At 37.0% G+C, this 25,091-nt stretch overlaps 1 protein-coding gene across 4 annotated transcripts in view; it reads right to left on the reverse strand.

Annotated features, from left to right (window-relative positions):
• ZNF451 (zinc finger protein 451) overlaps positions 1–25,091 on the reverse strand; it is a 94,823-nt gene that overhangs the window by 39,017 nt on the left and 30,715 nt on the right. For all 4 annotated transcript variants that reach the window (XM_059400195.1, XM_059400192.1, XM_059400193.1 and 1 more), the window contains exons 4-7: positions 16,045–16,167; positions 10,926–11,037; positions 5,548–5,698; positions 4,194–4,320 (exon numbers count right to left, since the gene is read on the reverse strand). In XM_059400195.1, the coding sequence (XP_059256178.1) occupies positions 4,194–4,320; positions 5,548–5,698; positions 10,926–11,037; positions 16,045–16,167 (513 nt within the window). The remainder of the gene's footprint in view (positions 1–4,193; positions 4,321–5,547; positions 5,699–10,925; positions 11,038–16,044; positions 16,168–25,091) is intronic.

Below are 25,091 nucleotides of genomic sequence, written 5' to 3' on the forward strand. Positions count from 1 at the left end.
TCAAGGTTACCACTTGTGTTGGGAGTCCCCTAGACCATCCCCAGGTTTTTCAAAAAAGATTTTTAAATTATTTATTTATTTGACAGAGATCACAAGTAGGCAGAGAGGCAGGGAGAGAGAGGGGGGAGAAGCAAGCTCCCCCTGAGCAGAGAGCCTGATGCGGGACTCGATCCCAGGACCCTGGGATCATGACCTGCGCTGAAGGCAGAGGCCTCAACCCACTGAGCCACCCAGGCGCCCCATCCCCAGGTTTGATGACTTGCTAGGGTTCACAACACTCAGCACATAGCTGTAATCACAGCTGTGATTTATTATAGGTTTTTAGCTACCAAGATATTTAAACTAGTATTTTTTTTTTAAGATTTTATTTATTTATTTGACAGAGAGAGATACAGTGAGATAGGAACATGAGCAGAGGAACTAGGGGAGGGAAAGCAGGCTTCCTGCCAAGTAGGGAGCCTGATGCGAGGCTCAATCACAGGACCCTGGGATCATGACCTGAGCTGAAGGCAGACGCTTAACAACTGAGCCACCCAGGCACCCCAAAACTGGTTTTGTTTTTAGTAACAGAAAAATGGAAACAATTAATACATCTAATAGGAAACTAAATGAACTATAATATAGTCAAACAGTAGAATGTTATTGATTTAAAATGTATGCACTGATTCAACACATATTTAAGCATTCATGTTTACAACATACTGCTTTTCTTATGTAAAAATTCAGACACTTTATCTTATGTAAAAGTATTTATAAATGTTTTTGGTGTAGTCGTAAATCATATTGTTTTCCTAAGTTTACTTCCTGCTGCTTCATTATTATCAATGTACAGAAATGCAACAGACTTCTGTACATTGATTTATCAGTTCTAGCAGCTTTTGGTAGTCTTTAGGGTTTTCTGTGTCATGTGATCTGCAAATCGTGAAAAGTTTTATTTCTTCCTTACCAATTTGGATCCTTTTTATATATTTTTTGTTGTTGTTGCCTAATTGCTGTGGCTAGGACTTCTGGTACTATGAAGAATAAAAGTGGTCAGAGTGGACATTCTTATCTTGCTCCTGACCTTAGGGAAAAAGCTTCAGTTTTTCACTACTGAATATGATGTTAGCTGTGGGTTTCTCATATATGACCTTTAATTATGTTGAAGTTAAGCTCCATCTAGACCTACACTGTTAAGGGTTTTTATCATGAATGAATGTTGTACTGTCAAGTGCTTTTTCTGCAACTACTGAAATGATCATGTTTTTTATACCTTCTCTTACTGATATGTTTGTTGATTGTTTTGCAAATATTGAACCAACTGCATCAAAAACAATAAATACCTAGAAATAAACGTAACCAAAAAGCTGAAAGACCTGTACTCTGAAAACTATAAAACACTGATGAAAGAAATTCAAGATGATATAAAGAAATGAAGACATTACTACATGCTCATGGATTGGAAGAACAAGAATTGTTAAAATTTTCTGTACTATCCAAAGCAAGCTACAAATTTAATGTAATTCCTACCAAAATAACAACAGCATTTTTCAGAGAACTAGAAAAAAACAATCCTAATAATTTGTATGGAACCATAAATGACTCTGAATAGTCAAAGCACTCTTGGAAAAGAAAAGCAAAATTGGAGGTATCACAATTTCAGACTTCAAGTTATATTACAAAGGTACAGTAATCAAAACAGTATGGTACTGGCATTAAACCAGACACACTGATCAAGGGAACAGAATAGAAAATCCAAAAATAGGAGTGCCTGGGTGGCTCAGTGGGTTAAAGCCTCTGCCTTCAGCTCAGGTCATGATCCCAGGATCCTGGGATCGAGCCCCCTAGGGGGGGTCTCTGCTCGGCAAGGAGCCTGCTTCCTCCTCTCTCTCTGCCTGCCTCTCTGCCTACTTGTGATCGCTGTCTTTCAAATAAATAAATAAAATCTTAAAAAAAAAAAAAAAAGAAAATCCAAAAATAAACCCATAATTATATGGCCCTCAACAAAGGAGAAATGAATTTCCAGTGGGAAAAAGTTTATTCAACAAATGGCGTTGGGAAAACTGGATGGCTACATGCAAAAAGAACTAAACTGGACCACTTTCTTTCACCATACATACAAATAAAATCAATATGGATTAAAGACCTAAATGTGAGGGTGGCTCAGTGGGTTAAAGCCTCTGCCTCTGGGTCATGACCCCAGTGTCCTGGGACTGAGCCCCGCATCGGGCTCTCTGCTTGGCGGGGAGCCTGCTTCCCCCCCTTTCTCTCTGCCTCTCTGCCTACTCGTGATCTCCATCTGTCAAATAAATAAATAAAAAGAAAAAAGACCTAAATGTGAGACTGAAACCGTAAAAATCCTTGAAGAGAGCACAGGCAGTAGTAATCTGACATCGGCCACAGCAACATTTTTCTAGATGTATCCCCTAAGGCAAGGGAAATAAAAACAGAAATAAACTAGTGGGACTTCATCAAAATAAAGCTTCTGCACGGCGAAAGAAACAATCAACAAAACTAAAAGGCAACCTACTAAATGGGAGAAGACATTGGCAAAGGACATATCTGATAAAGGGTTAGTATCCAAAAATATATAAAGAACGTACACAACTCAATGGCCAAAAAACCAATCATCCAATTAAAAAGTGGGCAGAAAACATAAACAGACATTTCTCCAAAGAAGACAACCAGACGGTCAACAAACACATGAAAAGATGCTCAACATCACTCATCATCAGGGAAATGCAAATCAAAACTACAATGACAGATTGTCAGAATGGCTAAAATCAAAAACAAAAGAAACAACAAGTATTGGAGAGGATGTGGAAAAAAAGGAACCCTGGAGCACTGTTCGTAGATATGCAAACTGGTGCAGCCACTGTGGAGAACAGCATCGAGGTTCCTCAAAAAGTTAAAAATAGAACTACCCTAAGACCCAGTAACTGCACTACTGGCTATTTACCTAAAGAACAAAAACACTGATTCAAACGGATACTGAATGCCTATATTTATAGTAGCATTATTATAAGAGCCCAAGTATCCACTGATTGATGAATAAAGAAGATGTGGAATATAATGGAATATTACTCGGCCTTCAGAAAGGACGAAATCTTGCCATTTGTAACAACATGGATGGAGTTAGAGAGTATACTGCTAAGCAAAATAAGTCAAAGAAGGACAAATACCATATGATTTCACTCATATGTGGAATTTAAGAAACAAAACAAATGAGCAAAGGGAAAAAGAGTGTGAAACCAAGAGAGACCAAACTGTTGGTTACCAGAGGGGAGGTGGGTCTGGAGATGGGTGAAATAGGTGATGAGGATTAAGGAGTGGATGTGTCATGATAGCACCGAGTGATTAAAATAAAAACTTAAAAATTTTTTTTTCCACAGTGAACATATTAACAATTAACATTCTTTAATGTTAATAAGTCATTAAAGATATTTCAAACATGGTAAACAGTTATTACAGAACTGTATATTATACAGATTTGCATATGCCATGAATCAGCTTGTATCCCTTGAGATTTAATACTTAATGAAAAGTTACATAAAAGAGCCTTTTTTAAAATACTAGAGTTCTTAATACTACCATTTATAAAAGAATTATTACTTACTACATGGCTCCAACATTTCAACAGGCAGTGAAAGGCAGAAGACTTAATATCAAGGTTCTAGTTCTCATTATGAGCAATCTTTTTTTTTTTTTTAATTTTATTTATTTATTTGTCAGAGAGAGAGAGAGGGATAGAGAGTGAGCACAGGCAGACAGAATGGCAGGCAGAGGCAGAGGGAGAAGCAGGCTCCCTGCCGAGCAAGGAGCCTGATGTGGGACTCGATCCCAGGACGCTTGGATCATGACCTGAGCCGAAGGCAGCTGCTTATCCAACTGAGCCACCCAGGCGTCCCTCATTATGAGCAATCTTGAATAAGATTAATTCCACAGAGCAACTCCATCAAGGGAAGGGTCTCTATGATAATCTTTAGGACTGCTGTATTCACTATCAAGTTTACCTGTACACAAACATTTAATGTTCCAAATCATTTTATTCTCCTTAAACAATCATAATTTTGAACCTTATATGTATCATTGGTTATTTGTGATTATAGGTGATTGTAGGTGATTAAAAGCAGCAAGGAAACACCTATATCGAATCCCATGGTTCTCTAGAAAAAAAAAATACCTACTCTTAATTTAGGACATGCTCTTCTTACCTTAGCAAAGAGGTGATCCCTATATTGCTGTTGAGTAACAAAATTTTTGTAACATACTACACAAGCAAAGGAATTGATGAATGGTCCATGTAATGTAATTGTTGGATCACATGGAGAGTGATCAAACCTACTCAGCAAAAGAGAGATAACATTAGAAAAGTCCACATTTTAGGAGCTTAATTTTTAAGCATTTATTCAATTGTATAAACACACACACACATTCTCTCTCTCTCTCAGAAATTTATACTTTTCTACTGAAATATCAAATAATGTTCTTCATCTTCAAGAAATAAAATGGTTCCTTGATACCATGTAATTTCTTCAAACAGTGATCGATAGTTAGCTCAAGATTTCATAAAAGTACCCAACATCCAATAAAATGGATGAAATAAATAAAATATACCCAAGATCCAATCAAATGGTGAAATTCCAGTTTGAAAATTATAAAGCCATCACCTTTTCCTTTTTACCTTATTTACCACAAAATTCACAAATAGTTGTAAATGAACCAATGGAATAATAATCTCATCTTAAGATTTCTGAAAAACACCTTTCTTAAAAATGGCTTTTAATCTCTTTAATGTTCATTTTAATCATTTATTAAGTTATGTGCCATTTTACAATTGAAGACTTTTAAAAATACTTTAGATACAGTATGCTACCCAGTTATTTGCAGAATGCTGAAGCTCTCTCTAGGAGCCTTTATAGTACTTTAATGTGTAAGCAGGGTGAGATGGCCGGAAATGGTAATGGCTAAGAGTCCCCAAGCTCCCAACTCCCATCTTTAAACTATCTGAAAGAGAAACTATGAAGGTAAAAATGTTTAATGCCTTTAATATTGCCTTCCCTTGATATTTACTTTCTCAAGCTCTACTATTCAAAAATTCAGTAAATTAGTAAGGTGGTTTCATAAATGGAATTATTTGTTATGAATTTTGCTACCTTTGGTTTGTCTTTAACATTTGTTTTGTAATACCGTATTAGCTTTCTTTAGGCTAGATCAAATATCTCTAAGTGCTTTATGTCTCTTGAAATTTGTATTTATGGGGTGGATTTCTCTAAAACTGATTCAACTGCGTATCAGAGTGTAAAAAAATCTGTTCAGAATTTTATGAGACATATTAAGAATAAATACATATTTAAAGGCTACATGCCTTGAAAGACAGAATATCACTAGAAAAAAATCTGACTTTAAACCTTGTAAGAAACCTAACTGTATCATAAAAGCACAAAACAATTTGAGTTTGGAATATAAAGCTATGATCACAATGGCACAGGTGTATCATGCTTTCATTTTATGCAATCACTTTGTAACTCATTAGCTCTTCAGCATCCATTATTCTATCATACTCACCTTTTCAAATGTCCTAAGAGAAGGTGCCCATTATCAAATTCCTTGTTACAGTGCATTATGGGACATAAAATTGGTTTTCCAGACACCCGCATTTGGCGTCCTCTTCGGAATGAACTTTTTGTTCCAGAATTAATTGTTCCTGTTTTGAGTCCTGTATCATTGGAATACAAATTCTTATGTTCTTACTTCAGATACTTGTACTTTTGGACTGGTAATCAAAATTATGACAAAACAGGGGTGCCTGGGTGGCTCAGTCACTCAGTATCTGCCTTCAGCTCGGGTTGTGATCCCAGGGTCCTGGGATCGAGCCCCACATCAGGCTCGCGGCTGGGCGGGAAACCTGCTTCTCTCTCTCCCACTTCCCCTGCTTGTGTTCCCTCTCTTGCTGTGTCTCTCTCTGTCAAATAAATACATAAATTCTTAAAAAAAAATTATGACAGGGGCACCTGGGTGGCTCAGTGGGTTAAAGCCTCTGCCTTCAGCTCAGGTCATGATCCCAGGATCCTGGGATCGAGTCCCGCATCGGGCTCTCTGCTCCATGGAAAGCCTGCTTCCTCCTCTCTCTCTCTCTGCCTGCCTCTCCGCCTACTTGTGATATCTCTCTCTGTCATATAAATAAATAAAATCTTTAAAAAAAAAATTATGACAAAACAAAAAAATTATGATACAGCATGAATTGGGTGATTCTAATTGCAATTAAGTGTTTTCTTTCTTTCTTATAAAAGATATTATCACCTAAAAATAAACAGGTGTTTGGGACAAGTGAAGTTGTTAACATCTTTTAAGGTTTTTTGTTTTGTTTTGTTTTTTTGGGAGGAAAAGAGAGAGGAGAGAGTGCTCTAGTGAGCTGGGGAGGTCAGGGAAAAGTAAGTGGTTGGAGATGAAGAGTAAGAGAGAATCTTATTTTTTTTTTTTTTAGTATTTTATTTATTTATTTGACAGAGATGACAAGAAAGCTGTTAACATCTTTAAGTAACATTCTCTTGAGAGAAAAAAATGTGATTCTTTAAGTTCAATAGCTAACAAATGTCAAAGATCAGATACTGATTAGAAAATCAGTTGCTCTACAGAATCACCACTTCCCTTTTCATTTATATAAACTGGTAAAGATCTTCTCATTCTTTTTTCTCTTTTAACTATCTTAAACATATTAGAAAGTTTAGCTATATTATAAAAGATCTGAGTTCTCTGAAAATTGTTAAAAAATGCAACTAGGAAAGGGGGGGAAGAGTGGAGAGTTTAGGGAGGCAAGGAGAGTAAGAGTGATACTTTCGAAAAATACCAGGCATTAATCAATTAGTTCCAACATGGATGTCAAGTAATGCAGGTCTCAGCAATAAATTTATAGAACACAAACCAAAGATTTACTTATCGTTATCTTTCTCTTTTCTACTTATTCTATTTTATCCCTTTTCTTTTTCTCCTTTCAAAGTCTGCCCATCATTACTTTTTCTTTTTCCTCTCCCTTGTTTAAGAAAGCAAACTCTGCACCTACCACAGGGCTGTACAACCTTAAGATCAAGAGTCACATGCTCTATGGAATGAGCCAGCCAGACACCTCTTTCACTAGTTTTTCTTAATTAATCTCTCTTTATCCTGGTCCATTCTTCATCCCCTTTATTTCTTTATAGTCTTCATCTTACAGTGACACAACTCTGGCCAAATTTTGTTCCAGGGAAACTCCTAATGCATGATATATGATGGAAAATTTAGGATTACATTATATAAACCATGAAATGTAAAACTGCCAGGATTCTGACTGTTTATCAGGCAGTTACATACAGACAGTTTGATTACTGACTCCACTGTATTATTATTACTTCTTGTAGATTGTTTCAATGCCTTGAATATTTCATACAACAGAAAACTGGGTATTTATCTTTATGGCAGTTTCTACAAAGCCCCTAAGGATTTCAATAGGATGGATCATTATTCTTTTAACATCATCTAATTTTAAGATCTTCAAATGGTTATTATATAAATTTAAGGTTTTAGCTATTTTTCTGCCATTTTAGTTCTAGGCTGGGGGTGGAAAAGCCCACCATTAAAAGCTGCCAAAATGCTAATAAATATGTTCTGCCAACAAACAATGAACAGCATAGCATTAAACATATTTTTTAAAGATTTTATTTATTTATTTGACAGACAGAGATCACAAGTAGGCAGAGAGGCAGGCGGGGGAAGCAAGCTCCCTGCTGAGCAGAGAGCTGGATGTGGGGCTCCAACCCAGGACCCTGGGATCATGACCTGAACTGAAGGCAGATGCTTTAACCCAGTGAGCCACCCAGGAGCCCCACATTAATCACATTTTAATCTTAAAGAGGCATTAAATGACAATACACCTTTTTTGTCCTTAATTTTTTAATGTAGTCAGAATAATGAAAATTTCTTTATTGTTCATTTACATTCTAGCTATTGCCCATTAAGACTTTTATTTAGCCAAATAAAGGCTCTAGATAAAAATAAAATTGGAGAAAACAATCAAATGAAAGAAAATAACCTTTTTCCATGGAAAGGCAAACTACAGAGATTTAAATAGCCCTTTTCCTTAAATAGTATAGAGAGTGTTGTTTTTAAGTTACTAAATATTCAAATGTATGCAAACTGGCCTAACTATAAAGGTCTACAAAAGATGAATTTCAGGAGTGCCTGGGTGGCTCAGTGAGTTAAGCCTCTGCTTTGGTTCAGGTCATGATCTCAGGGTCCTGGGATGGAGCTCCGCATCAGGTTCTCTCTCTGCTGCCTACTTAGGATCTTTCTATCTCTATCAAATAAATAAATAAATAATCTTAAAAAAAAAAAAAAGATAAATTTCAGTAGCATAATTATAAAGTTCTTCTAACCAAAGAGCTGAGTCACAATACTGGATAGATTTAAAAAGTCCCTTAATGCTACTTAGAAGTAGAACCTCACTTTTTATAACTGAAGAGAACAATGGCTCATCTCTGTTTCCCCAGCTATACCTTATTCAAACATCCCAGCACTCTCTAAAACTAATTTATGGAATAGAACCATACCAAATATAGCCCAATGCTAAAGCAGCTATTCTAGCAATAGATCCTAAAGTTCAGTTTTATAGTGCTGTTGCAGGGAACAAGCAAAAAACTAAATCACAAAAAAAGAGCATACTAGACACCTTAACTCCAGGCTCAAGCTTATTAGCCACCAACGAATCAGGTGTGTCCTGAAGATACATGAAATACCAGGTTTTGTCAAGAATCATAAAGATTCTTGGGGTGGCTCAGTTGGTTAAGCATCTGCCTTTGGCTCAGGTCACGATCTCAGAGGCTCAAGCTAGGACAGAGTCCTGCATGGGGCTCCCTGCTCAGCAGGGAGTCTGCTTCTCCCTCTCACTCTCCCTCTGTGCCCCTTCCCTCCCTCTCAAATAAAAATAATAATACTAAAAAAAAAAATCATGAAGACTAGCTAAATGAGTCATTTGTTCCGCCTTGACCAGATAACTCAAAACAGATGCTCATGACTTCATTTTACAGTGGTTAAAATACTTTGCCAATCTGGAGGCCAAGGATCAGGCCTAAGGGGTCTAGACAGGACTTGAAGGTATTAGAGTCATATGAGATAAACTATTTGTAGAAGAGATCTTAGAGCTCATAAAGTCTTACAATTCTATTCCATTTTCCTATCAAAATTACCTAGGAATCTTCCCAAAACTACAGATAACCTAGAATTATTCCTGGAGATGAGGCCCAGGTATGTATTTAAAAGCTCCCATGTGATTCTGATGCAGCTGAATTAAGTCATTAACTTCTACTGAGAACAGAAGGCATCTCAAGAGGGAGTTTTCTTTTAAATATGATCCTTAACAAGAACACCCAAGGAGACAAAACCATTTACCATAATTTCTAAGTACCTTTTGCTAAAGTAGATCTCGAATGCCAAACGATTCTTTTGATTAGTTGAATGACAGTTACATTTGGAACCCAAGTTCTAGGCTTCTTTTCTGTGTTCATACATAAATGTTTATAGCCCATCTTGGGTAATATTCAAACATTTGAGTATCTCTAAGCTGAGCCCTCTTCTTGGGTATTTACACAAAAAAAGGATTAAAAAACCTTGGTCTCTGTCTCCACAGAGTATGCAGTCTGACTGCAGAGACATACAAACCCATTAATCCAACATAATGGGATTGTCACAGAACTTTGGAATTATCTTATCAGTGGTAATTAGACTCAAAGAAAAGCCCTCTGAAAACTTTATTTCTTTATTTAAAGATTTTATTTATTTGACAGAGAGAGGCACAGTGAGAGAGGAAACATAAGCATGGACAGTGGGAGAGGGAGAAGCAGGCTTCCTACTAATCAGGGAGCCTGATGTGGGGCTCGATCCCAGAACTCTGGGATCATGACCTGAGCTGAAGGCAGAGGCTTAACCCACTGAGCCACCCAGGTGCCCCTGAAAACTTTATTTTTAAAGATTTACTTATTCATTTGCGAGAGAGAGAATACAAGTTGGGGGAGGGGCAGAGGGAGAGAGAATCCTCAAGCCGACTTCCTGCTGAGCATGGAGCCTGATACAGAACTTGATCCTGGGACTCAGACCTGAACTGAAATCAAAAGTCAGATGCTTTAACCAACAGAGCTATCCACGCGCCCCTGAAAACTAGCTTTAAAACAACAAGCTATCTATTCAAGTTCAGCAACACTTCGGCAGATAATTCTAATGACTTTTTGCAATTAAATGTTCTGCTGGATTAAATCCACAGTTAAGGCTTCTATGGATATCCTAAGCCTTTTAAATGCTCAGTGTTTCTTTCTTGTACAAGAAAGGCAAGAAAAGTTGCCATGGTAGGAGTGTCCTATTGGCTCTTAAAAATTCCAAAAACAACAAAAAAATTCCAACAAATTACCTGGTGGGGGGAAAATGTTCCATAGTGACTCTGGGAATCTCAGGTCTGCAGAGTCAGTGAAGAAGCTACCCAATGCTTTAGACACCTCCATGTGGACATGTCCTTATCAAATATCTACACTGGCTATACTGATAAATAAGTAAACACCAATCCTTTAGATCTCAGCTTAAATTCCATTTCATTAGAGCAACTTTCCTGACCGAAAAGAAACCCAAAGACACATGCACTATTTCATGTAATAACTATGAAATAACATGAATAAATTAATGAGCAACATCTAACAAGGTTATCAAGGATGATTATAGGTCATTAAGGATGACCTATCATATTTAAAATATACTTCTGTCAATGTGGGAAGACAACTGATAAAGTAGGCCATTACTAAGTATCACTGAAACTAAATTTTAATACTTTATATACTTATTAGCAACTGGATAATACAGATGTAACCCCTTAAGGCTTTAGAGAAGCTCAGTAACCTTAGTGTTCCACTCTCATCTCTAAAGAGTACCTGGCATTTTTAGCCACTGGTCCACACACAGTCTTGCTGCTTCTGTATCAGAATGTCCTCGAATAAATTCCAATTCTTGTAACCCATGAGCATGCTGAAAGTCGATTTTTTCCTGAAGGTATTAAGAAGAAAATCAATTAACCTATGATTACTAACCTGGTTTCCTTGAGAAAAGAATTTTAACACATCAGTGATCAGAAAATATTGATTATCCTTTATGCCTGTAACTCCACATCTAGACATCTATCCCAAATAGATAAGTCAAAACAAAAGTTCATACTCTGAAATGTTAATCCCAATGTAATCTATATTTGCACAAAGTTCACTATAACTACATCTCCAATAATGGGGTACTGTTTAATTATGGCATATACATTTCATGAAGTCAATTAGAAACACTAACCAAACTTTCAGTGAAGCAGAAATAAATTTTTTGTATCAAGTAGGTCACCAAATAGTAATAAACAAATGAGGCCAAATATAAGTAAAGATTTATTTCAAGCTACATGTGATTCTATCTGCAGAGAGGGAACAAAGGCTGAAAATACAAAAAACATCAATGATTATCTCTGGGAATAAAAATATGAATGATGATTTTCATTTTTAAACTTTTATACATCCTTTTCAAAGTTTCCACATACAGTATGAAGTATACAGAAGCCTATTAAATATTTGTTCAGTGAATAGTATTAATAAGAGCAGATTTCATTAGTACTTACTATGGGCTGGTATAAAGCATTTATCACCATCTAAATCTAGGGTTGGACAACTTTTTCCATAAAGGGTCAGTCAGTAAATATTTTAGGTTTTGCAGCTCAACTCTACTGCAACTACTCAACTCTGCCTGAAAGCAGCCACAGATAACATGTAAACAAATGGGCATTGCTATGTTCCAATAAAATTTTATTTCCAAAAAGAGCCAGTAGGCCAATGCCAACCTTGAAACTAGACTTATGCTTTAGACGGTTAGTCTTTAAGTTCTTCTATACATTATTTATAAATCTATTTGCATAATCTCTAATCATGTTGTATCTAACAATTAATACTTATTAACCACTTACCCTGTGCCAGACATGATTCTAAAACCATTTTAGATTTCATTCTCACAATAACTCTATGAAATAGATACTATTATTGTTTGCATTTTAGGATGGTAAAACTGAGGTACAGAAAAGTCAAATAAATTGTCTCAGGATATATAAAAATGTCAAGATTTAGACTCTCACAACTTAATTCTAGAATCCATGCACTTAACCAGTACACCTTATTGCACCTTAACAAGATTTTGTTCTTAAAAGAAATCACAGTCACAAATTCTAGATTTACAAGATATAGGCCAGAATAATGAATGGCCTAGTTAGCAATACAACAGGGTCTTCTATTAGAAATGGTAAGGAGGGGAACAGGGAGATTCAAGATTTCAAACCGAAATAAATCTACACAATATTGTTCAAAGTACAGCCATAGAATACTCATTCTCAAAAATGTTAACAAGCATTATATATATTTTAAAAATTCTCTATAACCAAATTAAGTATATAAATACTGGTTTTAATACAAAATTTTAAAAGTTCCTTTAGTGCAGGACTTTGAAAGCCTTGGAGTGTTAATGTGCATATAATAAATATGCAGTATCTCACAAATCATCAAATACTTTTTTTATTCAAAGCACATTGTACAGTAGTGTTCCAAATTACATGTTTGGAGAACAAAGCTAGTTTATCCAAAGAAAGCAATATGACAAGAATCTGGTAGACTCTAAAGAACATTTTCTAATGTACAAAATTAAACCACTTATCAAAGTTACTTACAAAATCTATCACAATAAAAAAATTTTTAAAAAAAGATTTTATTTATCTCTTTGTGAGAGACAGTGAGAGTGGGAACAAAAGCAGGAGTGGGAAAGGGAGAAGCAGGCTCCCCACCAAGCAGGGAGCCTGATGTGGGGCTTGGTCCGGGACCCTGGAATCATGACCTGAGCTTAACAACTAAGCCATCCAGGCTCCCGCAATAAAAAATCTTAAATTAATATAATTAAGATCAAATACTACTCCATGCCAGCTAATAGCTTATTTATTTTAAAGAACTTCCAAAAATTAAAAATAAAGTTTGTGGGATGCCTGGGTGGCTCAGTTGGTTAAGCAGTTGCCTTCGGCTCAGGTCATGATCCCAGCGTCCTGGGATGGAGTACCACATCGGGCTCCTTGCTCAGCAGGGAGCCTGCTTCTCCCTCTGCCTCTGCCTGCCATTCTCTCTGCCTGTGCTTGCTCTCTCCCCCCACCTCTCTGATAAATAAATAAAATCTTAAAAAAAAATAAAAAATAATAAAGTTTGTTTGTTTGTTGTTTTTTTTTAGGTTTTTATTTATTTGACACAGAGATAGAGAGTACAAGTAGGCAGAGCAGCAGGCAGAGGGAGAGGAAGAAGCAGGCTCTCCGCTGAGCAGGGAGCCTGATGTAGGGCTCGATCCCAGGACCCTGGGATCATGACCTGACCTGAAGGAAGCGGCTTAACCTACTGAGCCACACAGGTGCCCCAATAAACAGGTTTTTAAAAATGTTCTCTGGCATTTTTACAACAGAATTTGAACTCTGTGCCCATAATAGTCAATGCTCAAAAAAACACTTATTGGTTGAAGTCATCCCCAAATTAGCCACCCTTTTCCTTTGTTACACGAAGCTTCTTCCACAAATGTGAGGTATATAACCCTTCTTGCAAGTTATCTTAACTCCTAGAGTTATCTAACTCCTAGAGTTATCAATGAGCAAAGCTGGTAGCTGGTCAACTAACTAGCCAACACAACATTATCTCTGAAAGTGATTTATCCAGAGAAGAGGGCTTTTGTTGTTGTTTATTTAATTTTAAGTAGGTTCTGTATCCAACATGGGGCTTGAACTCATGACCCTGAGATCAAGAGTCGCATGCTCTACTGACTAGTCAGGCAGGTGCCCCATATCCAATGAAGATTTTAATAAATTTTCTTTCTTTCATTAAAACCACTCCATCACAAAAGATACAAAATTCACCTTAACAGTAATACATCAATAATTCAAAAGGCCCAAGAATAGTTGGAATATATTTTCTACTATCCAGTTTTAGTCAGAGTCATCAGCCATTAGAATTCCTCAACAATCATTTTTACTTTAGTTTCATTATCTTCCTTTCTGGATAGTTTGTTTCATTTTTCTTTTCTGTCATCTAGTTTTTAAAAACAAGTTATCCATACAGGAAACCAAATTTTTAAAAATCATGAATAGATAGCAAGCAATAAACTAAGATATCTATTAGTTGGTTTTTCCCTAGTGAAATCTAGATATATATTTATTCTTTACAATTGGTTAAACAAGATTTTCAGAATTTCAAAAAACTTTCTTCAATGCTGAGATAAAGTCATTACTAGAATGAATGAGCACTTACATGGGGGAAGTGAAACCACCCTGAGAAAAGCCCCAGTTACCACAGTGCCTGTAAGATGCTTTCTTATCTGAACTCACTACAGATGTTTTATTATCTATGTGGAACACCGCCTGGAAAAAGAAGCTAGCATCATTCAGGAAATCTGTGTAAAAGGACAGCTTGTGAACCATCCCTCTCTCAAAGAGATTTTCCTCATAAACAAAACACTTAACATAGTTTGGGGAAAGAATCATCCTTAAAATTGAATAGTATCTCTACCAATAAAGAAATAATCCTATTTTTTGTATCTTTATGCATTAAGCATTTTAAACATACAACTAGAATACTATGTTCTCATTTAATTGGTATTACATTATAAAGTCCCCAAACGAATCTAATTCTAAATGTAAAGAATATTTGTTTATTTTATACAGGATTAGGAGATACTAAAACAGAGGCTACAGAAATATATAAACTCCTCTATGATAACCAATGGGCAAGGAATCAAAACAGAGATGTTAAAATTAAAAAATCATAGTACTTAACTTGGAAGATCATCTCCAACTCTGTCCCTTTACAGATTAAAACCCAAAGTCTATAAAAGATAAGGACCTGATAAAATCCAAACAGCTGCTGGCAGAGCCAATTTCAATTTCAATTTTTTTTTTTCAAGCTTTACACCAAATGTGAAGCTTGATCTCAGGAGCCTAAGATTAACATTGGCATGCTCTACTGAGTAAGTCAGCCAGGCACCACTCAATTTCCATTTTTAAACTCCTAGGATGAGGGGTGCCTGGGTGGCTCAGTGGGTTAAAGCCTCTGCCTTCAACTCGGGTCATGATCCCAGGGTCCTGGGATCGAGCCCAGCATCGGGCTCTCTGCTCAGCAGGGAGGCTGCTTCCCTCTTTTTCTCTCTCTGCCTGCCTCTCTGCCTACTTGTGATCTCTGTCAAATAAATAAATAAAATTAAAAAAACAAACAAACACAAACCTCCTAGGATGAAGCTTAATTTACCCAACTCATCAACTTTCTACTCTGTCAATAATGAGGGATATTGCGTTTTCATTTTTATTTTATTTTTAAAAAAATTTTTTAAGTAAGCTTTAGCCCCACCATGGGGCTCAAACTCACAACCCCCAGGTCAAGAGCCACATGTTCCACCGACTGAGCCAGCCAGATGCCCCAGTACTAAGAGATTCTTTAAGTAACTAACTGGTCTGCGGCCTTCTAAAGCAAGTGAAGAAAAAGATTTATATCATCAGAGATTCTAAATTAGGCTTCATTTTCCACATAGCAGCTCTTCTACAAACCTGATTAAAATTTCTTCCTTTTAGTAACAGGTTAATCTGAAGGAGCAGGCTGAAGTTTGAGAAAGTGGTCTCATTCTATTTGGTAGAAAATGACCATTTAACAGCTTATGTCTACAAAAGCACCAATAAACTCTTGTGATACGGAAACCAGAAACCCTGCTATAAAGAAATCCCATGATTTTTAATTCCCCAAAATAAAGTCCACTCAATTCTATTTTTTCTCCTATATACATATATGATTAGACTCTAACAAACTAAAGACAGAGATACAAAAAATATCATGAAGTACTAAAGTGATGAGGTATCCAGAGTCCATGCTGAACTTGGATTCATTTTTTGATGACAAATTTGTTACAGTTTTATTATAAGCAATTCCATGATTTGGTAAAGCACCAATTAAAATAACCACATACCCTGAATGCTCTATTCTTCTCTTCCTTTTGCTGTTTCTCCACTTCAACATGGCGGGCTAGACGAGCCAGAGTTAAAGCAACTTTATCCTTCTGATGGTCAATATAGTCTTCATGCTTAACATCCTATAATTAAAAAAACAATTTTCATTTTTTTTAAATAGCAAAATTAGTTGTGGGATAATGAATTCATTTACCAAAGAGTTATTGTACTAAAGAACCATTTGCCATTTTTCCCTTAAGTTTATTTATTTATTTAAGTAACCTCAACCCCCAGTGTGGGGCTCAATCATGACCCTGAGATCAAGAGTCACATGCTCTTCTGGCTGAGACAGCCAGGTGCCCTAAGGACCATTTACTTTTATTATCAGCAAATTTCTAAGAAGGTGCCTTATGTATTTTATGCTTTATGTGGTATTTTGTAGGTCAGCCAATTATCCACCAGCACCTGTGGTTTTCAAAAAGTTAGATTAACTGATAAGACAATTTATCATTTTTATTTACTTTACAATCATCTGAATACTGAAGAGTTTGGTGTTGCTTTGCTCTGAGTCTATAAAATAATGCCATTAAGCCATTACTCCCCCGCTAAAAGGTCTAACAGTACAAATATCCTTGGTTTTGGTTTTTCAGCAATGCCACAAACAATACCACCCTGAACGTGCCTGATCTCATCTGATCTTGAAATCTAAGCAGGGTTGGGCCTGGTTAGAACTTGGATGGGAGAAAATGATGTAAAAAAATAGATCTAACTTCCAGTTTCTGGTCCATCTTGTAAGGAGCTTGTAAGTTGCTACTCCATCCTGACAAGTAAAATGCTGAAAAAAACCAAAAGTCAACAACTCTTCTTAGATCTCGTTCTTAGACCAGAAAATCGAGGTGACAGTCATAAACCAGTGCTCCGAGAGAGAGAGGATCATAAGTTAATGGAGTAGAAACCCGTAAGTGGAAACTTCAGCAGGAAGCAGTATTGAGTAAAAACTTGAACTATAACTGATGAATTGCTGGATGCTCAGTGGGACAAATCTGAGTTAAAAACCACTAGATGACCTAGCCCTCACACCTTTGTGAGTTTATCTCTCATAGTTCTACCAGGTTCTCACAGTAAAAACTAGAGAAAAATCCTCTCATGCTTCCAGGAGGGGGAAAGGAAAAGTAAGCACACATACTGCAGGATATCAACTAAATGACATTCTGGAAAAGCAAAACTATGGGGACAATAAAAAAGATCAGTGGTTATCCAGGGTTGGGGAGAGGGAGGCATGCGTAAAACAGAGTACAGAAGATTTTTAGGGCAATAAAATTATTCTGCATGATATATGTCCACTATAAAGGTGGACACCTCGGGCGCCAGGGTGGCTGAGTTGGTTAAGCGTCTACCTTTGACTCAGGTCATGATTCCAGGGTCCTGGGAGGGAACCCCACACCAGGATCCCTGCACAGCGAGAAGCCTACTTCTCCCTCTCCCTCTGCCTTCTATCCTGTCTACTTGTGTGCTCTCACTCTGGCAAAAAAGTAAATAAAATCTCTTTAAAAAAAAAAAAAAGTGGGCACCTGTCATAAATTTGTCCAAACCCGCAGAATGTAGAACACATCAAAAGTGAACCCTAATGTAAACTATGAACTTAGGGTGATAATGATGGATCACTGTAGGCTCACTGAGTATAACAAACGTATCATTATGTTGGGGGATATTGATGATGGAGGAAGCTATGCATGTGTAGGGGCAGGAAGTATACCAGAAATCTCCGTACCTTCCTCTTGTTTTGCTATAAATCTAAAACTTCTCTAAACAATAGTCTATTAAACAATTAAACAATAGTCTAGTAAAAATTTTTCATTTAGAAACACTGGGTTACTACCTAAATTAACACTCTTTAGGCAAATCAGTCATGTATGTACAACCCAAATTTTATCTACAGTAGGACAGAATTGCATCAACCATGTCAAACATCGGGTGTAATTTTCCAAGTACAAGGAAGTTATACTGATGTGACTATATATAAAAAGGCCAAAATGGTATTTTCAGTATAAGGCTTCATCTTTGGAATAAAGAACACTCACAGAATTACTCTGGGTGCAAGCAATTCCAACTCACTTTCTGACTACTTGGTCAGCCTACATTATACCCTGTACCAGGTAATAGATGACATTCTCCTAACTTTAAAATAATTCTTTTATAAATCACAGGACAATACAGCTTACAAGAAATGAGTGACAAAAAGCTATTTATCTGAGCTTCAATCCTTTAGTAAAGGTATATTTACCTGTCTTAAAAGGAATTTAAATGTACTCCTTGGGAAGACAAAAATATTATCTATTTCAAATGTAGGTGCTAAGTTGAAAAGGAAATTTAGAGTAGATCCTAAAAGAATCTTCTAATTTAAGGAAATTAATAATATTTAAACATGGGCTTACAGTAGTTAGTTTTCCTGACACGAATACATTTTTTAGGTTTTAAACTCTAGTGAAAGACATGCTTGGAATGCAAAGTAAACCAAGGTCATAATAACGTATGAGGTAGACAAGGTATAAATTAGGGTTTACCTATAAAAATATGTTGTTGGAGCAAAATAATGTGAATACTCTGGGGGTTGAAAGGCGGCCATGTTTTGGATTAACTAAAGTAAACCTAATCCAGGAAGAACTACCCTTGAATTTACGGTTCCACTATCATTTTACTTTTTCCTAGGCCACCACAAAATAACCATTCTGAAATACTTCCGAAGTTATACTTATTCCGGAAGACATTACATAATATTTATTTTTCTTAAAGTTTCCTTTAAAACACAATGATTCACTGTTTTACATATAAATTATAAATATGCTCTAGACACAAAACTAAATGAAAACTGAAGTTAGAAACACAGATTATATATTCAATGGGAAAACTTTTTAGTAATCCACTGGTCACAAAATTTAAGTACAAACTTTTATTTTTAAAGACTATTTATTGGAGATGAGTCAAGATGGTGGAGAAGTAGCAGGCTGAGACATTAGGTAGCAGGAGATCAGCTTAGATGGCTTATCAAACCATTCCAAACACCTAAAAATCCAACAGGAGATGGAAGAGAAGAGCAGTAACTCTAGAAACAGAAAATCGACCACTTTCTGAAAGGTAGGACCAGTGGAGAAGTGAATCCAAAGTGATAGGAAGATAGACTGCGGAGGGAGGGGCCAGCTCCTGGCAAGTGGCAGAGCAATGGAGCACAAAATCAGAACTTTTTTTTTTTTTTTTTTTAAAGATTTTATTCATTTATTTGACAGACAGAGATCACAAGTAGGCGGAGAGGCAGGCAGAGAGAGGGGAGGAAGCAGGCACCCTGCCGAGCAGAGAGCCCCACGCGGGACTCGATCCCAGGACCCTGAGATCACGACCTGAGCCGAAGGCAGCGGCTTAACCCACTGAGCCACCCAGGCGCCCCAAAATCAGAACTTTTAAAAGTCTGCCCCATTGAGGGACATCGCTTCAGAGGCTAAGCCGGGGTGAAGCCCATGCGAGGACAGGTCCCACAGGGTCACAGAAGGATCGGGGGGGTCTGAGTATCGCAGTGCTCCCAGGTATTAGAGCAGGGAAGCCAGCTACAGAGATGGAGCCAAGGAGTGAGCTCTCAACTCGGGGTTACCTTAAGTGAGCAGGGACCCCACAAGATCCGCGGAGAACCCCCTGGAAGAGTGCAGGGTTCTATGGGGTTTGGAGACTCCAGGCAGGGCTGTGTGCCAGAGACATAGACACTTGGTCACAGGCTGGGTGAGCTAGGAGTGCAACCAGAGGCCAGGGAGACGAGAGTGAATGAGCGCTTTTCTCCAAGGGCGCACTGAGGAGTGGGCCCCTGAGCTCTTGGGTCCTTCAGGCTGGAGAATGGGAGGCCGCTATTTTCATTCCCGTCCTCTGGAACTCTACAGAAAGCGTTCAGGGAACAAAAGCTCCCGAAAGCGAACCCGAGCAGATTACTTAGCCTGGCCCCTGGTAAGGGTGGTACAATTCCTCCATGGGCAAAGATACTTGTAAATCACTACAACAGGCCCCTACCCAAGAAGATCAGCAAAAAATCCAGCCAAGACCAAGTTCACTTACCAAGGAGAACAGCGGAATTCCAGAGGAAGAGAAAGAGAAGCATGGGATTCATGGCTTTCACCCCATGATTCTTTAATCTTGCAAAGTTAATTAATTTTTTTTCTTATGCTAAATTTTTTTTACTCTTTCCTCTTTTAATGTTTTTAACTAATTTATCTTAACAATACCTCTCATTAAAAAAAATCTTTTTTGAAACTTCATTATTATAGTCATATTTTATCCTTCATTGTATCTAACTTTATCTTTTGTATACACATAGGGTTTTTTCTTCTAAAATAATTTGGGATACAACTTCTTCTAATAGATCAAATATACTGTAAATCTAGCACAGGGCTCTGTTCGAGTCTCCAGCCTGAGCAAATTCCCTTCAATTTCTTTTTCTTTATTCTCCCAACCAACTTATCTTATCAACTCCTTTTTTAGAAATTAAAAAAAATTTTCATCTTTATAATCATATCCCATCCCTTCATCATGTTTACCCCTATATGTTTTTAATTCTTTAAAATTGGGGAGGTAGTTTCTTCTAAGAGATCAAGATACTCACAAAATTAAGTGGGTGACTCTGTTCTATTCACCAGTCTAAAATATATATTTTCTTTTTTATATTTTTTATTTGTACTCTTCTTTAAATTTTTTTTCCCTGAACTTCTTTTTACCCCCTTTCTTCCCCACACGACTTGGGGTCTCTTCTGATTTGGTTAAAGCACCTTTTCCTGAGGTCTTTGCCACCCTTTTAGTATTTTATTTGCTCCTTCATCTATTCTTATCTGGATAAAATGACAAGGTGGAAAAACTCACCACAAAAAAAGGAACAAGAGGCAGTACTGAAGATTAGGGACCTAATCAATATGGTCACTGGTAATATGTCAGATCTAGAGTTCAGAATGACAATTCTCCAGGTGCAAGCCAGGCACGAAAAAGGCATGGAAGATATCAGAGAAACACTGTCTGGAGAAATAAAAGCCCTTTCTTGAGAAATAAAAGAACTAAAATCTAACCAAGTTGAAATAAAAAAAAAAAACTATTAATGAGGTGCAATAAAAAATGGAGGCTCTTAAAGCAAGGATAAATGAGGCAGAAGAAAGAATTAGTGATATAGAAGACGAAATAACAGAGAATAAAGAAGCTGAGCAAAAGAGAGATAAACAACTACTGGGCCACGATGAAACATTAGAGTAATTGGGATTCCAGAAGAAGAAGAAAGAGAGAGGGGAGCAGAAGTATACTGGAGAGAATTATTGTAGAGAATTTCCTTAATATGGCAAAGGGAACAGCATCAAAATCCAGGAGGCGCAGAGAACCCCTCTCAAAATCAATAAGAATAGATCCACACCCCGTCATCTAACAGTAAAATTTACAAGTCTTAGCAACAAAGAGAAAAATCCTGAAAGCAACTCGGGACAAGAAGTCTGTAACATACAATGGTAAAAATATTAGCTTGGCAGAAGACTTATCCACAGAGACCTGGCAGGCCAGAAAGAACTGCCATGTTATATTCAGAGCAGCCAAGAATACTATATCCAGCTAGGCTATCACTGAAAATAGAAGAAGAGATAAAAAGTTCCAGGACAAACAAAAACGGAAAGAATTTGCAATCACCAAACCAGCTCTACAGGAAATATTGAAAGGGGTCCTCTAAGCAAAGAGAGAGAATAAAAGTAGTAGATCAGCAAGGAGCAGAGATAATATACAATAATAGTCATCTTACAGGCAATACAATGGCACTAAATTCCTATCTCTCAATAGTTAACCTGGATGTAAATGGGCGAAATGCCCCAATCAAAAGACATAGGGTATCAGAATAGATAAAAAAAAAAACAAAAACAAAACCCATCAATATGCTGTCTACAAGAAACTCATTTTAGACCCAAAGACACCTCCAGATTAAAAGCTAAATTAAAATTTAAAAAGTTAAATTAAAATTAAAACAATTTACCATGCTAATGGACATCAAAAGAAAGCTGGGGTGGCAATCCTTATATCAGATCAATTAGATTTTAAGCCAAAGACTATAATAAGAGAGGAGGAAGGACACTATATCATACTCAAAGGGTGTGTCTAACAAGAAGAGCTAACAATTTTAAATATCTATGCCCCTAACATGGGAGCAGCCAACTATATAAACCAATTAATAACAAAATCAAAGAAACACATCAATAATAATACAGTAATAGCAGGGAACTTTAACACTCCCCTCACTGAAATGGAGAGATCATCCAAGCAAAAGATCAACAAGGAAATAAAGGCCTTAAATGACACACTGGACCAAGTGGACATCACAGATATATTCAGAACACTGCATCCCAAAGCAACAGAATACACATTCTTCTCTAGTGCACATGGAACATTCTCCAGAATAAATCACATCCTGGGTCATAAATCAGGTCTCAACTGGTACCAAAAGATTGGGATAATTCCATGCATATTTTTAGACCACAATGCTCTGAAGCCAGAACTCAATCACAAGAGGAAATTTGGAAAGAACCCAAATACATGGAGACCAAAGAGCATCCTTCTAAAGAATGAATGGGTCAACCAGGAAGTTAAAGAAGAATTGAAAAAATTCATGGAAAAAAATGATAATGAAAACACAATAGTTCAAAATCTATGGGACACAGCAAAGGTGTTCCTGAGAGGAAAATATATAATGATACAAGCCTTTCTCAAGAAACAAGAAAGATCTCAAATACACAACCTAACCCTACACCTAAAGGAGCTGGAGAAAGAACAAGAAAGAAACCCTAAGCCCAGCAGGAGAAGAGAAATCATAAAGATCAGAGAAGAAATCAATGAAATAGAAACCAAAAAAACCACAATAGAACAAATCAACAAAACTAGGCTGGTTCTTGGAAAGAATTAATAGGATTGATAAGCCCCTGGCCAAACTTATCAAAAAGAAAAGAGAAATGATCCAAATAAATAAAATCATGAATGAAAGAGGAGAGATCACAGCCAACACCAAAGAAGTGCAAACAATTATAAGAACATACTACGAGGAACTCTATGCCAGCAAATTTGACAATCTGGAAGAAATGGATGCATTCCTAGAGACATATAAACTACCAAAACTGAACCAGGAAGAAATAGAAAACCTGAACAGACCCATAACCAGTAAGGAGACTGAAGCAGTCATCAAAACTCTCCCAACAAACAAGAGCCCAGGGCCAGACAGCTTCCCAGGGGAATTCTACCAAACATTTAAAGAAGAATTAATAATTATTCCCCTGAAACTGTTCCAAAAAATAGAAATGGAAGGAAAATGAAACTCATTTTATGAGGCCAGCATTACCTTGATCCCAAAACCAGACAAGGATCCCATCACAAAAGAGAATTACAGACCAATATCCTTGATGAACACAGATGTGAACATTCTCACCAAAATGCCAGCCAATAGGATCCAACAGTACATTAAAAGGATTATTCACCACAAGCAAGTGGGATTTATACTAGGGCTGCAAGGCTGAATCAACATCCGCAAATCAATCAATGTGATACATTACTAAAAGAAAGAACAAAAACCATATGATACTCTCAATAAATGCTGAAAAAGCATTTGACAAAGCACAGCACCTTTTCCTCATCAAAACTCTTCAAAATGTGGGGAGAGAGGGTACATACCTCAATATCATCAAAGCCAGCTATGAAAAACCCACCACGAATATCATTCTCAGTGGAGAAAAACTGAGAGCTTTTCCCTAAGGTCAGGAACACGGCAGGGATGTCCATTATCACCACTGCTATTCAACACAGTACTAGAAGTCCTAGCCTCAGCAATCAGACAACAAAAAGAAATTAAAGGCATCCAAACTGGCAAAGAAGAAGTCAAACTATCACTTTGCAGATGATATGATCCTATATGTGGAAAACCCATATATGTGGAAAACTCCACTCCAAATCTGCTAGAACTAGCACAGGAATTCAGTAAAGTGTCAGGATATAAAATCAATGTACAGAAATCAGTTGCATTTCTTTACACCAACAAGACAGAAGAAAGAGAAATTAAGGAGTTCCTCCCATTTACAATTGCACCCAAAACCATAAGATACCTAGGAATAAACCTAACCAAAGAGGCGAAGAATCTGTACTCAGAAAACTATAAAGTACTCATGAAAGAAACTGAGGAAGACACAAAGAAATGGAAAAATGTTCCATGCTCCTGGATTGGAAGAACAAATATTGTGAAAATGTCTATACTACCTAAAGCAATCTACACATTTAATGCAATCCCTATCAAAATACCATCCATTTTTTTCAAAGAAATGGACCAAATAACCCTATATGGAACCAGAAAAGACCTCAAATAGCCCAAGGAATATTGAAAAAGAAAGCCAATGTTCGTGGCATCACAATTCCCGACTTCAAGCTCTATTACATAGCTATCATCATCAATACAGTATGGTACTGGCACAAAAACAGACACATAGATCAATGGAATAGAATAGAGAGCCCAGAAATAGACCCTCAACTCTATGGTCAACTAATCTTTGACAAAGCAGGAAAGAATGTCCAATGGAAAAAAGACCGTCTCTTCAACAAATGGTGTTGGGAAAATTGGACCGCCATATGCAGAACAATGAAACTGGACCATTTCTTTACACTACACATGAAAACAGACTCAAAATGGATGAAAGACCTCAATGTGAGACAGGAATCCATCAAAATACTTGAGGAGAACACAGGCAACAACCTCCTCGACCTCAGCCACAGCAACTCCTTCCTATGAACATCGCCAAAGGCAAGGGAAGCAAGGGCAAAAATGAACTTATTAGGACTTCATCAAGATCAAAAGCTTTTGCACAGCAAAGGAAACAGTCAACAAAATCAAAAGACAACTGACAGAATGGGAGAAGATATTTGCAAACAAAATATCAGATAAGGGGCTAGTATCCAAAATCTATAAAGAACTTATCAAACTCAACAGCCATAGAACAAATAATCCAATCAAGAAATGGGCAGAGGACATGAACAGACA

The sequence above is a fragment of the Mustela nigripes genome, chromosome 5 (assembly GCF_022355385.1).
Source record: "Mustela nigripes isolate SB6536 chromosome 5, MUSNIG.SB6536, whole genome shotgun sequence".
Taxonomy (NCBI): domain Eukaryota; kingdom Metazoa; phylum Chordata; class Mammalia; order Carnivora; family Mustelidae; genus Mustela; species Mustela nigripes.